Source organism: Procambarus clarkii, chromosome 29 (genome assembly GCF_040958095.1).
Source record: "Procambarus clarkii isolate CNS0578487 chromosome 29, FALCON_Pclarkii_2.0, whole genome shotgun sequence".
NCBI lineage: Eukaryota > Metazoa > Arthropoda > Malacostraca > Decapoda > Cambaridae > Procambarus > Procambarus clarkii.
In genome coordinates, this window is record NC_091178.1 from 6,769,135 (window position 1) to 6,784,467 (window position 15,333).

General features: G+C 43.8%; 1 protein-coding gene and 1 long non-coding RNA gene across 2 annotated transcripts in view; both read left to right on the forward strand.

The window, feature by feature from the left end:
- The window catches only part of LOC138369775 (uncharacterized), a 63,042-nt gene extending 55,592 nt beyond the window's left edge, over positions 1-7,450 (forward strand). Inside the window, exon 4 of the long non-coding RNA XR_011229945.1 lies at positions 5,584-7,450. This is a non-coding gene — a long non-coding RNA (uncharacterized lncRNA). The remainder of the gene's footprint in view (positions 1-5,583) is intronic.
- Positions 7,451-9,546: 2,096 nt separating this feature from the next.
- LOC123764984 (protein phosphatase 2 regulatory subunit tws) overlaps positions 9,547-15,333 on the forward strand; it is a 65,743-nt gene continuing 59,956 nt past the window's right edge. The window contains exon 1 of the mRNA XM_045753287.2: positions 9,547-9,696. Within this exon, the coding sequence (XP_045609243.1) occupies positions 9,582-9,696 (115 nt within the window). The 5' untranslated portion in view covers positions 9,547-9,581. The remainder of the gene's footprint in view (positions 9,697-15,333) is intronic.

The window sequence follows — 15,333 nt, forward strand, 5'->3', positions numbered from 1 at the left end:
TTGTGATTATATTCCTCTGTTTCTTCTGTTCTACCGAGCCTTAACATCCATTTCCCATACTCCAGCCAAATGCCTTAGACCTGTGTTTTTAAACAGTAAACCTAACGTACCGTCCATACACTTTCTGGACAATGTAATACTTTCCCTGCGAACTAACACTTTGGTCTTGCTTGATACCTGCTTGATGGGGTTCTGGGAGTTCTTCTACTCCCCAACCCCGGCCCTAACCCGGCCCGAGGCCAGGCTTGACTTGTGAGACTTTGGTCCAACAGGCTGTTGCTTGGAGCGGCCCGCAGACCCATATATCCACCACAGCCCGGTTGGTCCGGCACTTCTTGAAGAAAACTATCTAGTTTTCTCTTTAAGATGTCTACGGTTGTTCCGGCAATATTTCTTATGCTCGCTGGGAGGATGTTCAACAACCGCGGACCCCTGATGTTTATACAGTGTTCTCTGATTGTGCCTATGGCACCTCTGCTCTTCACTGGTTCTATTCTGCATTTTCTTTCATATCGTTCACTCCAGTACGTTGTTATTTTACTGTGTAGATTTGGGACCTGGCCCTCCAGTATTTTCCACGTGTATATTATTTGATATCTCTCTCGTCTCCTTTCTAGAGAGTACATTTGGAGAGCTTTGAGACGATCCCAATAATTTACGTGCTTTATCGCGTCTATGTGTGCCGTATATGTTCTCTGTACTCCCTCTATTTCAGCAATTCCCCTTTAATGTTTTCGTTCATTTGCTTCAGTTTCTCAATGCTCTCCTTCAGCATGTTGTGATTTTCAGTCGACGTTATTTCTTCTATATCGCCCTTGCTAGCTAGTCAACTACAAACTTAAAACAAATCTAAGATTTGTTTGAAGTTTGTTACCTCCCAAATATTACTTTTCTAAACCAAACTTTTAGTTTGCTTAATATTGCAACAGTTTGTAGACTATAAAGCTAAAAATGTATAAATATATATACATACATGTTTTCCAAACTCTATTATATTTTCTCTATATTACAAGTTTTAAAATAATAAATATTAGACTTTTTTTAACTATATACATACAACTTTCCCAAACTTTTCCTGTGGCATTACAACTTATATACTGCAAACATTTACATTTTTACACTACACACATCTTGTCAAAATGGAAACTTTCATGTGACACAACAGTTTTAAAACAACAGACTTTAAAAATGTCCATTACTGCAAATCTTTATAAAATATGCAAACTGTTTCCTAGGACGTAGCAGACCACACACTAGAAGGTGAAGGGACGACGACGTTTTGGTCCGTCCTGGACCATTCTCAAGTCGACAATCGACTTGAGACCAACCTGGTCTAACCTAACCTAACCTGGTCTAACCTAACCTGGTCTAACCTAACCTGGCCTAACCTAACCTAACCTGGCCTAACCTAACCTGGTCTAACCTAACCTGGTCTAACCTAACCTGGTCTAACCTAACCTGGCCTAACCTAACCTGGTCTAACCTAACCTGGTCTTACCTTACCTGGTCTAACCTAACCTGGCCTAACCCAACCTGGCCTAAGCCAACCTGGTCTAACCTAACCTAACCTGGTCTAACCTAACCTAACCGAACCTAACCCAACCTGGTCTAATCTAACCCAACCTGGTCTAACCTAACCCAACCTGGTCTAACCTAACCTAACCTGGTCTAACCTAACCTGGTGTAACCTAACCTGGTCTATCCTAACCTAACCTGGTGTAAGGTGTTCGCCTGGTGGCAAGAGCTGCCATACCTGAGTCAGGCGCGGGTCTCGTACCAGATCATAAGAGTATCGTCATAACAGACTGTACAAGATCACACAAGTTACATAACTACTGTATTTCTTACCTCGCATTACTCTCCTCGCTACTATCTTCACCTCTCCCGCCACCCTTTCCTCCTTTCCCTATCTCTTATTCCTCCCTTCTCCTCCTCTCACCTTCCTCTTCCACCCCTTCCTCCCTCTCTCATTCCATTCACTTACTACCGTCCTTCCTCCTGCCTACCCATCCCTTCTTTCCCTCCTTACTCTCCCTTCCTCTCCACCTTCCTCTCCCTCCCTTCTTCCCATCCAATCTATCCCTTCCCCTTTCCACTCCCTCTTCACCGTCCCTCCTTCCTTCCTTCCTCCTCTCTCCCTACCCCTCCTTCCTATTTTCCATACCTTCTCCCCCTCCGTCCTCCCCACCCATCCTCTCCCCACCCATCCTCTCCCCTCCCTCCTCTCCCCTCCCTCCTCACCCCTCCCTCACTATTGCCACTCCCTCACAGTCTTCAAGACTCAAGGAAACAAACAAATCTCAAACATCACCAAGTTGAATCTCTCTCTCTCTCTCTCTCTCTCTCTCTCTCTCTCTCTCTCTCTCTCTCTCTCTCTCTCTCTCTCTCTCTCTCTCTCTCTCTCTCTCTCTCTCTCTCTCTCTCTCTCTCTCTCTCTCTCTCTCTCTCTCTCTCTCTCTCTCTCTCTCTCTCTCTCTCTCTCTCTCTCGCTCTCCCTCTTTCTCTCTCTCTCTCTCTCTCTTTCTCTCTCTCTCTCTGAAGATCAATAACAGCAAATTCTTCAGAACTCGTCATCTGATTTCTACACGCCACGGGTATATTTACGTGTGGAGTTGTGGGTCAGTCAGGCCAGAAGGAGGGACAGGACAAGAGAAGGGGAAAGGACGGAAGAGAAGGAGAGGGAGGGAAAGGAAGAGAAGAAGGTAGAGGAATAGGAGAAGAGGTGACCGATATATAATGAGAAAATGATGGCATAGGCCTCGTATTTTGAAAATTTAAGGTAAATTTGGGCAAAGTATGACCAATCGCCGTTTTCACTAATCTGTATATTTTTGGTATAAAAAGTTGAAATTTAAAACTCCATATATGTGCAATCACCCTGAATTCCAATAAAAAATAACGCTCAAGAATCATATTTCCAATAGGCATCGTATTTTGAAAAGTGCAAGTCAATTTGGGCAAAATATGACAAATTGCTTTTTCACTAATTTGCATATTTTCCTGTATAAAGAGTCGTAATTGCAAAATCCAGATAAGTGCAATCACCCTGAATTCCACTCAAAAATAACGCGCCAGGAATTAAAATCTTACAACCCACAACTGACGTTATCTCGCGGCCACAAACTGAGGACACATTTTAAGGACAATATCTATGTTTGACAAAATGTGCCTTCACGGGTCAAACAATGTGGGACTTAATATACTACACATATTTATTCTGTCACTTAGAGGGGCACAATCTGTCAGGTCCCGACCATGTCCTTCACTCAGGCTTCCACGTGCGCTCCTTCGCTGCTCAGCTGTTGTTTCCATTCTTAATTCTTGCCAGTGTGGTCACCTACTTTTCGTCCACAGTGACTGAGGTTGTGGGCTGCGACGGTATCGTACCAGCGTACAGAGTGACTGACTTGCTCTTCTGTCCTCCAGTCCTGGACTACCTTGAGGCGGTCATGTTGTCTCATGACGCCCCTGATTTCTAAAATGGTCTTGGAGATGAAATGTTCAATATGGTCTCCTTCGGCACCTTTGGTAGGTAACACATGTGCTCATTCCTGTTCAAAGATTCCAATATGAGATGGAATCCCCAGGGACTTGATCGTCCGTCCCTGGCTCCATTACTCTCTCACCGCTCCTTTCACTTCTGTTACTTTCCTTTGTTTTCTGACTGACTTTTCCTGAGGCTTTGCAGTGATGGTCTTGGGTCAGTGCAGAACACTGCTTCCCTTGTGGCAGTGATGGTCTTGGGTCAGTGCAGAACACTGCTTCCCTTGTGGCAGTGATGGTCTTGGGTCAGTGCAGAACACTGCTTCCCTTGTGGCAGTGATGGTCTTGGGTCAGTGCAGAACACTGCTTCCCTTGTGGCAGTGATGGTCTTGGGTCAGTGCAGATCACTGCTTCCCTTGTGGCAGTGATGGTCTTGGGTCAGTGCAGAACACTGCTTCCCTTGTGGCAGTGATGGTCTTGGGTCAGTGCAGATCACTGCTGCCCTTGTGGCAGTGATGGTCTTGGGTCAGTGCAGATCACTGCTTCCCTTGTGTTTCGTTCTGGGTTTATTAACACCATAACAATGGCTGTGAACTCCGCTTGCGTTGAGGAAACTTGCTCTTCAATCCGTGTTTTCTTTTTAATTTTCGTTAAGGCAGCATTATTTCTGATTGCAGTGTACACCGCTCCTGTTCTGCCATTAGCAGGGCTAGCACATCCTCCAGTGTAGATTTGATCTAATTCATTTCCTGACTCTCTCTCTGTTAATGTCCTCTAGATATGTCTCGTTTCTTGGGGTAACACGCTGACTTCTTCATTGGCATCTTATATATTAAAATCTTGCATGTTTTTTTCCTCCCAAGGAGGTAAAATCTTTACAGTCGTACGATGCTTGCTCAAGCAGGTGGAACTGTTTGAGAAAGTATACTGATCGATCTATCCACTATGAGCTGTCACTTCTTCCTCCTATAACTACTGAAGACTTCAGTTTTTTTCTTGACAATGTCACTTTAGTGAGGGTCTGTGATAATCTTGACAAAAATCTTAGTTTTTGGTTCCTTGATTATGTTTTTACTGCTAGAGAGACTTACCTCTTGTCGTAGACTCCTTGTCTGGGATATTTTTGTACTTCAAGATTATTGTCACGGCTTCCTTTTGTATGTTTTCCAGTTCCTTCATGTCGTTTGATGAGTACGGGCATAACACTGTTGCGGTACAGTCTTTAAAGTACAGTTTTAAGTACTTATCATTTTATGTACAACAATAGAAGCTCGGTGATCATTCCCAGACCTGGCTCTCAGGGTCCTGGGATAACTTTTACTTATGCCTGTGAGTTGATCAAGTTTCTATTTGTTGCCCCTTGCTAGAACTGACAGTCACTCCCAAGGTACCGATAATGCTCAACCCATTCAAGAACTTCACCATTAATTTGCAGTTCTTCGTTTTCCCGCTTCTTGAGATGGGAGTACGCTTCTGTCTTATTAATGAAATGAAGCCAAGTCAGTTCAATTCCACCAAGAAGTTGAAAGGACTGCTTCATCTATATAAGGGCGGAGGCTTGTATCATGACATTATCTGCATATCCCACTTTTTGTACTCTTTCCGGAAACTCTATAATAGCAATGACAGTCATCGAGATGTAGAACAGTGTGTGGGGCTTAAGACTCCTCCTCCTTGAAGGGGATCCACAGCTCCATATTCTGTGTGCTTGGGACTCATCCGTCAAGTGTTACGCTCATCGTTCATTTATTTTACGCCTTAAATGTTTATATGTGAATGTGGGTCATTCACGTGTTATTTACATTGTATGTCAACACAAACAGGTTACACACTTAGCCAGTAGTTGAATCCACAAGATACAAGCATACAATTCTTACTCCAGCGCCATGATATATTGGTATGTGTGTTATGTCGAGTGTGAGTACCAGTGTTGAGTGTGTGAGTACAAGAGTCGAGTGTATATTATCAAGTGTCTGGACTCAGCTGTGAGTGGAGTAATGTCATTGGTGACTGATGGTGGGTCATGAGGTAGAGGGAAACAGAGTAGTGCAAGGCTCTCTCTCTCATCCATCACTAACACCTCTATTTTTCCCTTTCCAGAAGGTGTCTTGCTGCCCCACCGCCCACCATCAGCCACCTGTCACCCCATCTACACTCCCTGCCCATCTACACACCTGGTGGGCATCCCACTGAGTGCCACGCCTCCCCCATCCCTCAAGTGTGCCTATAGGTCTCTCCCGGCTCGGCCCTCAGTCATCCTGGTCCCACTTCTCTGGTCTTAAAGCGTCAACAACATCACTGCCACTCCCAGTATAACATTGTTAACAAGGGCTGGACCTCGAGTGTCCACACACAACACTGAATCAGGACTCCTAGTAATCGGTAGGACTCTCTCTGTGGTAGATGGGACTCCCTTAGTGGCCAGTAGGACTTCCTCTGTGGCCAGTGGGACTCTCTCTGTGGCCAGTGGGACTCCCTCTGTGGCCAGTGGGACTCACTCAGTGGCCAGTGGGACTCACTCAGTGGCCAGTGGGACTCACTCAGTGGCCAGTGGGACTCACTCAGTGGCCAGTAGGACTCACTCAGTGGCCAGTGGGACTCACTCAGTGGCCAGTGGGACTCCCTCTGTGGCCAGTGGGACTCCCTCTGTGGCCAGTGGGACTCCTGCAGTGGTCCCGTTCATGTAACAATCAACAAATTAAATTTCTCGATGAGGGTTTGTCACTCAAGAAAATAATAATGCTAATACACATAAATACGAAGAGGGAAGTGCCCTACGTAACACGGAAGAGTAAGGATGAGTTGCAGTGGTGAGATTGCTGGTGTAGGCTACCATGAGGCGAGGCTAGTGAGTGGAGACATTTTCGTCGGGCAAGGAGACTCCCAGGCACTGTGAGAGAGCCTGGACAGCCCATCCCACGAGCATGGATAGTGGCGAGGAAGGAGATCTAGAACAAGAGTCGCCCCGTCACCAGTTGCAAGTGATCAGTCACTCAGCGCACTCCACCAGTCTGCCACACCCAAAGTCAGTTTAGCCAGTCGTGGCGAGGACACTGTTTCCAGATCATTATTCAACACCTCGTAAGACAGGAAATGGATTTGCTAGAACGTGTAGCTGGCATGTGAGAGAGTGAGAGAGGGGGTAGACACACTAGGTGCTGGGGAGAGTGCGTGTTGGGTGTCAAGCATTAGGGAGAGTGTGTGTAAGGCGGCCATGTGTGCCCGCGTCGAGGGCTACACCTCGCCACACCCAACACCCTTATGATTATTCCCACCTGTTCTTGAGTAAGATTAGATAGTGATTAGATTAATAGTTGTACTTGGAGTAGAGTTCCGGAATATCAAGTGTTACACAGTAGACACCTGAGCCTTCACGCAGAGTGACTGCGGACCTCAGGTGACGCTCACTCCCCACTAGTATAGCTCACGGTCTTGGCTGTGACTCCTATATATTTTGAAGTAAAAAATTAGAGACCAATATTTTCAGGTGTTGTGCAAATAAATAAATATACATATATATATGTTCGCTATACCTGTTCTTATATTTGATATATGATATCCTGTAGGCAATATTTTACATAGCATATATCTATATATCTTATAGTTAAACATATTTTCATAGATATATAATAAATATATAAAATCAATATATTATAGAGTAAACACATCGCAGTAATCACAGCTACACCACCATCACCAGGCAGCTTGCTCTGGGACGGCGTTATATCGTGTACCAACAGACACAACATACTGTTAACCTACGACTATACGTCTGATGTAACCTTCTCTGACCCCCCCACCCACCTCCACACTAAACCCCACCCAGCGACCGCCCCTCTACACTAAACCACTCCCAGCGACCGCCCCTCTACACTAAACCCCACCCAGCGACCGCCCCTCTACACTAAACCCCACCCAGCGACCGCCCCTCTACACTAAACCCCACTCAGCGACCGCCCCTCTACACTAAACCCCACCCAGCGACCGCCCCTCTACACTAAACCCCACCCAGCGACCGCCCCTCTACACTAAACCCCACCCAGCGACCGCCCCTCTACACTAAACCCCTCCCAGCGACCGCCCCTCTACACTAAACCCCACCCAGCGACCACCCCTCCCAGCGACCGCCCCTCTACACTAAACCCCTCCCAGCGACCGCCCCTCTACACTAAACCCCTCCCAGCGACCGCCCCTCTACACTAAACCCCTCCCAGCGACCGCCCCTCTACACTAAACCCCACCCAGCGACCGCCCCTCTACACTAAACCCCACCCAGCGACCGCCCCTCTACACTAAACCCCTCCCAGCGACCGCCCCTCTACACTAAACCCCTCCCAGCGACCGCCCCTCTACACTAAACCACTCCCAGCGACCGCCCCTCTACACTAAACCCCACCCAGCGACCGCCCCTCTACACTAAACCCCTCCCAGCGACCGCCCCTCTACACTAAACCCCACCCAGCGACCGCCCCTCTACACTAAACCCCTCCCAGCGACCGCCCCTCTACACTAAACCACTCCTAGCGACCGCCCCTCTACACTAAACCACTCCCAGCGACCGCCCCTCAACACTAAACCCCTCCCAGCGACCGCCCCTCTACACTAAACCCCTCCCAGCGACCGCCCCTCTACACTAAACCCTTCCCGGCGTCAGTTTTTATGTAAATTCAAGAGACACATTCCTTCCCTTCGTCAACCAGTTATTTAAATTTCCATCGGCGAATTACCACAAAGTTCCACATTTTGTCAGTCACCGTTGAGATACACATTCCAGTGGAGAGAAGCAGGCGAGACATTCCTGGAGTCTTGCTGACTCCTGCGTCGCCCTCTTACATCTGCTCAACTTTATCACTCAAGACAAGTTTGGGAAGAACATTGTCTTATATTATTTAATATTTAAGTGAGCTTCTTCTACCCGAGACGAGGTATATTTTAAATATAACTCAAATAAATTTAAATACATAAATAAACCGTAATTATAAAGGATTCCAGAAAGATAACATACAAAATCGTAGCTTGGAAAAGTCTTGTTTAAAAGGTAAACATATATAGACGGATGGGTACAGCTGAAAATATAAACATTAGCAAAGTTGACACTGGATGTGTAGGTAAATAGTGTATATATTCAACAGTAGTAAGATAAAAAAAGAGCTTATATTTATGTCTGTGATTCGAAATCCTTCCAAGTATTTGAAAGCAAATCGTATTCTGTATTAAAATTGTAGTTAAATTGTGTGTGTTTATCCCCAAGGAAAGATTATAGAAACAAGAGTTAATATAATCCTAATACAGAAGTTACTCCAAGATATGAACTTATGTTTCCGTTTTCTTTAATTGGTTTTGTCAGGCTACCTAAAGTAGTTTGTAAGAGCGGGGCCCCACGTTAATAATAAGTAAAGATACGCTTATATTTAATATTAGTTGTCATTGTTTTCATCTAAAGCTTCTATATATCCATTAGTACTAATATAAATTCTAAGATATATGACAGGTTCAGTTGATCATGTGTATAAAAATTAAATTAATACCAATATTTCTAAAGTGAAATATTATTGTTAAACAAAAAGCGTAAAAATAATTGTAATGTCATTTGAACGTGTACGAATACCGTCGAAAGACAATTATTATAAATAACTGTACAAGAATAAGAGCCGAGCTACAAAGGCTGTGTTGGGAAACACTGGCGCCTATCCCCAGTGTCCCACCTTGTGTCACCTGAAAGTATATTTATGCTACACAAATCTGAAAACGTTTTATGCCCTCTCAAGAAACATACCGCGATGACATAAGAAAAAAATGCGAACTTCTCCGTATGTATAAGGTAGAAACAAGAGGGTTAATTGAGCGCACTTTGAAGGCGCTACGTATGAGGCTAAAGCATGTGAAGTTTTCCTAAACTTTGGTCGTAATTCAGTGAACTGAAGCCTAACAAAGTGGAAGAAGATAGGAGAGAGAGAGAGGCGGAAGGAGGGGGGAGAAGGCGGCAAGAGGAAGGGCCGACAGGCAAGAGGAGCCAGGTGAAGAAGGAAGAAGGTAGCGTGGGTGTGGGCGGCGGGAAGGGCGGTGGTGTGAGGGGTCGACGGGAGGAGCTGGTGTGGATGTCAGGCATGGTGGCCAGGGGCATGATCCGCCAGTCCAGCCTCACCAGGCTGGGCCTCATGATCAACACGGCTGTTACTGGCGTCGTCAGCAACACCACAAACAACAAGAGAGGCCAGTATTCCTATTTTGGTATTATTATTACTTATTTGTGTGTATCATTATTATTACATTAGTATTATTATTATTATTATTATTATTATTATTATTATTATTATTATTATTATTATTATTATTATTGTGTAATAATAATATTATTATTGGTGTGGTGTTGGGGTTAAGGCTTATCAGCGGCTGGAGTATTATTAAGGCCGCCACAGAAGCCTTAAGGAAGTATCTAGAATGTCGGGAAGCAGATGGCAATTTTAGGATAATTATTAGTTAGTATCATTAGTATATTTATTATGGATTTTCTGTCCCTCACCGGAGACCATAATTATTGCGCTTATTCCTGGTTTAACTCCTGTTTATTTATCATGTTAAAACACTATAATTTTCAATTTAACAATTTGTTTTTACAATGAATTGCATTTATCCGTTATAGGTGTTTTCACAAATTAAAAATAAAACGGTGAGTACCAATCTTATCCTATATCTGTTTAGTATAAGAAGTTTTATTAACTGTAGCCTCTGTTCACCCAGCAGTGAATGGGTACCTGGTTGTTAAACAATTTGGCGGGTCATATTCTAGGGAAAATTAGGATTAAGGACCTGCCCGAAACTCTGTGCGTGCTGGTGGCTGTACAAGAATGTAAGAACTCTTGGGATTCGAACCCAGATATCCAAGAGCACTATGCAACTGCCGTACTCGGTACCTTAACCATTGGTAGCCTCGGCTACTAATGTCTTGTATGGTCACGGTTGGTCGAGTGGTTAAGGAGCCGGGTACGACAGTTGCATAGTGCTCCTGGATATCTGGGTTCGAATCGTTATGGAATGTGGTTGAATCCAAGTTGCATATTGGCTTGGGGACCATTTAAGCTTGTTCGCATATTTATTGCATACACAAATCAAATCAAAGAGCCACAGAAGCAAGAAGAGAAAATACGCAATATACCCATTGATTCATGTTCTGACTATGTAAAATTATCTTTACCCATTGATTTGTGTTCTGTCATCTCACCCAAAAACATTTTATCTTATCACCTCACCCTAAAATGCCCCAAATTTATGCCCGAAACGCTTTGCGTAATAGTGGCTTTAGGCATTGTATGTACTAGCCCTATCTATCAATCCACCACTCTTTGTAAAATCTCTTGTATGTATGTACCTTACCTAAATAAACATTTGATTTAATTTGATTTGATTTAAAACGAATAAGTTAGTGCTTGTGTAACGGTGTGTAGTGCTCCGTTTTCTCTGATGATGTGTGAACCCTTTTTCTTTAATTTATTTTGGTAGCGTTAAATAATTTCTTCTTACAAATATTCGGTGTGTAATTTATTAGTGAATCTCACAGTATCGTGTTACGTGACTTGTTTCAATAAGTAGGAAAGCCAGATTTTTTAAAAATAATATGTAGAGAGTGAGGGTGGGCGCCGGGGCCTCCAGGGACAGAGGACGGCCCAGCCCAGCTCCCGCGGTCGACGCCCCACTGACGCAGCGACACTTTACTTATTTTTATTATAATTATTTACTGTATACTTATATACAAGAAGGTACATTGGGTTCTGAGAGTACATAAGATTGGTGTTCATGCAAATCCACAAATACGCAGTGATGAGGTGGACTCAATACACAGTTTTAAATGTAGATATGATGGAGCTCAGTAGGCTCAGGAATCTCTGTACACCAGTTGATTGACAGTTAGGCGGAGAGCCAAAGTCAGAGGTCAGGTCAGACGTCAGCTGCCCCGGGGAGGGGGGTTCAGATCAGAGGTCAGGGCTAAAGAGCCAAAGTTCAACACCGTGAGTACAACTAGGTGAGTACTCAAAGCTTCTCGGGCAGAAAACCTTAATGTTAACGTTTCTTATGTCTCACGTTTTGTACTAAAAACAAAACTGTTTGTTTAGGTGGCCTTGGAGCGTGTACTCACCTGGCTGTCACTGCGGGGGTTGAGCTTCAGCTATTGGTTACCACTTTTTACATTTCAGCCCTTTGTGTTGGCATATTTACATTTGAAGATTTATATGGAATCTCCTTTCATCACTTCACTCTCTAATTCATTTCACTGCCTTAATACCTTTCAGTAATAATTTAGTTTTTAACCCGATAACCACAATCTCTAGTAATATCGGCGGAGACAGAAAGACGGCGGCTTGACAAAAGTTCCCCTATTGTTCGTGTACAATACCAATGTAAATGGTCTGTTGTTTAACATTACAATTCCCTTAAGTATTTTTGTTTGTGGTGATCATTTCTATCCATTTTCTTTTCTATTCCAGTGACGGGCTAGTTGCATAGCCAACGTTCAGAGTGTTCGTATATGTAAATCTACTTATATACTGATTGGCCTTTGTAGGGGCTATGTATCTTTAAGGGTAACTAAGGGCAACGATGTCTACGCAGTCACTCATCCAGTTACTGGACACACACAACGATGTTTACTCCGACTGAGTAATGCACACACATCAGTCACTGAACCACTCCCACATGGCGACTGTCTGGGAAGGTCCTCGTGTAGACTGTGTCTGGGAAGGTCCTCGTGTAGACTGTGTCTGGGAAGGTCCCCGTGTAGACTGTCTGGGAAGGTCCTCGTGTAGACTGTGTCTGGGAAGGTCCCCGTGTAGACTGTCTGGGAAGGTCCTCGTGTAGACTGTGTCTGGGAAGGTCCCCGTGTAGACTGTGTCTGGGAAGGTCTTAGTACAGCACGCTTTCTCCTGACCTTTCGGAACACATTGTAGGAATATATTCCTCTACCTGTATCTGAACATTTATTTTGGATCTGTCAGGGTAGAGACCCGAGTAAATGCTTCAGTCAGATGATCAAACAACTGATGTGAGAATTCACGCCTTCAACATTAACTTCTCTAACTATACAGTTGAGAGAGCTTTATTAAATATACAAAAAAAAACTTGTAATGAGGCATGTGCATCATTATGAAAAATGTAACTAAAGCACACATTTTGTCACTATATATATATATATATATATATATATATATATATATATATATATATATATATATATATATATATATATATATATATATATATATATATATATATATATATATATATATATATATATATATATATATATTATATTATATTATATTTATTAAATATACAAAAAAAAACTTGTAATGAGGCATGTGCATCATTATGAAAAATGTAACTAAAGCACACATTTTGTCACTATATATATATATATATATATATATATATATATATATATATATATATATATATATATATATATATATATATGTCGTACCTAGTAGCCAGAACGCACTTCTCAGCCTACTATGCAAGGCCCGATTTGCCTAATAAGCCAAGTTTTCATGAATTAATTGTTTTTCGGCAACCTAACCTACCTAACCTAACCTAACTTTTTCGGCTACCTAACCTAACCTAACCTATAAAGATAGGTTAGGTTAGGTTAGGTAGGGTTGGTTAGGTTCGGTCATATATCTACGTTAATTATAACTCCAATAAAAAAAGTTGACCTCATACATAATGAAATGGGTAGCTTTATCATTTCATAAGAAAAAAATAGAGAAAATATATTAATTCAGGAAAACTTGGCTTATTAGGCAAATCGGGCCTTGCATAGTAGGCTGAGAAGTGCGTTCTGGCTACTAGGTACGACATATATATATATATATATATATATATATATATATATATATATATATATATATATATATATACAATGATATGTAACTTTTATGGTATTTTTTTACTAAACAGGTAACTTTTTAATGAAGGAAAGTTGAGAGGCTTGACACTGGGCAGTGCGAGGCGTCACCATAGAAGGTATCTTTAGAAGTCATTCAAGACCCCCTTACACCTTCCTCGAGGTGTAATGGGGCCTCAGGACTCACCAGGGAGCCCACGACCACGTGACAAGGGGCTCAGGACTCACCAGGGAGCACAAGACCACGTTACAAGGGCCTCAGGACTCACCAGGGAGCACACGACCACGTGACAAGGGGCTCAGGACTCACCAGGGAGCACAAGACCACGTTACAAGGGCCTCAGGACTCACCAGGGAGCACACGACCACGTGACAAGGGCCTCAGGACTCACCAGGGAGCACACGGCCACCTGCCTCTCTGACATCCTTTCAAATATCTTGCCCTAACATCCTGTAGATAAGTTCACTATTACACCACTAGGGGGAGACACCTCACCGCTACAGGGACGTCTCCACTAGGGCGGGGTGACACGTCTCCACTAGGGGGGGGGGGGACACGTCACCATCCGAGGCGACACGTCTCTACTAGGGGGTGGGGAGACACGTCATCACCACTACCAGTGAACATTGTATGGAGAGTACAGAACACAGAGTGTGTAGAAGGGGGGGAAGGCTGCTGTAGCCTACAGAAGTCAGCAGGAGGCCGGCGGCCACCGCCCCCCACGATGGTGCCGCTGGTGCGGTATTAACATCGATCAACATTTTGATGTGGCGGGCCTGACGCGGCCTCGGTAGCCAAGGGCGCCCTCACACCCGCCCCGCGCTCTGCTCTACATATATATGGCACCCACTGAGCCTGCAGGTGTCTGGCTCGCCCTCTATCCAACCTACACCTTTGTGTATTCTGTCCTTTGGGTTAATAATATATACATTTAGATGCATTATGAAGCACTTGAGGAAGATGTATCACCTAGCACTTGAGGAAGATGTATCACCTAGCACTTGAGGAAGATGTATCACCTAGCACTTGAGGAAGATGTATCACCTAGCACTTGAGGAAGATGTATCACCTAGCACTTGAGGAAGATGTATCACCTAGCACTTGAGGAAGATGTATCACCTAGCACTTGAGGAAGATGTATCACCTAGCACTTGAGGAAGATCTATCACCTAGCACTTGAGGAAGAGGTATCACCTAACACTTGAGGAAGATGTATCACCTAGCACTTGAGGAAGACGTATCACCTAGCACTTGAGGAAGATGTATCACCTAGCACTTGAGGAAGATGTATCACCGAGCACTTGAGGAAGATGTATCACCTAGCATTTGAGGAAGATGTATCACCTAGCACTTGAGGAAGATGTATCATCTAGCACTTGAGGAAGATGTATCACCTAACACTTGAGGAAGATGTATCATCTAGCACTTGAGGAAGATGTATCACCTAACACTTGAGGAAGATGTATCACCTAGCACTACTAGAAGCAGCTCACCACCTACATGTCAGTGGCAAATCCTGGGAATGAGTATCTTTTTTATGTGTTAGTTCATGCTAGCTTGCCACTTGTACCGTTTGGAGCTTGGAGAGTGTGCAGAATCATATGAGGAGCAACTGAGAGAGAAAGACAAGAAAGGTAGACTGATTTCCCTAGATTGTCAAAACACCTTTGATTCTTTACTTCGTGAAAGGTTAATGGACAAGTTGGAAAAGCAAGCTGGGATAACTGGGAAGGCACTGAACTGGGTAAGGGAGTACCTAATGGACAGTAAAGAAAGAATCACAGTCAGATTGGAGATTTCGAGCTGGAGAAATGTAGAAAGTGGGGTTCCCAAATCTCGGTCTTGGGACCACTACTGTTTTTAATTTGTGTGAATGATCTGTTGAAAATCAATGTTTGGAGACGGCGCAGAGCTAACGGGGAATGTATAAACCGAGGAGGACTGCAGAAAG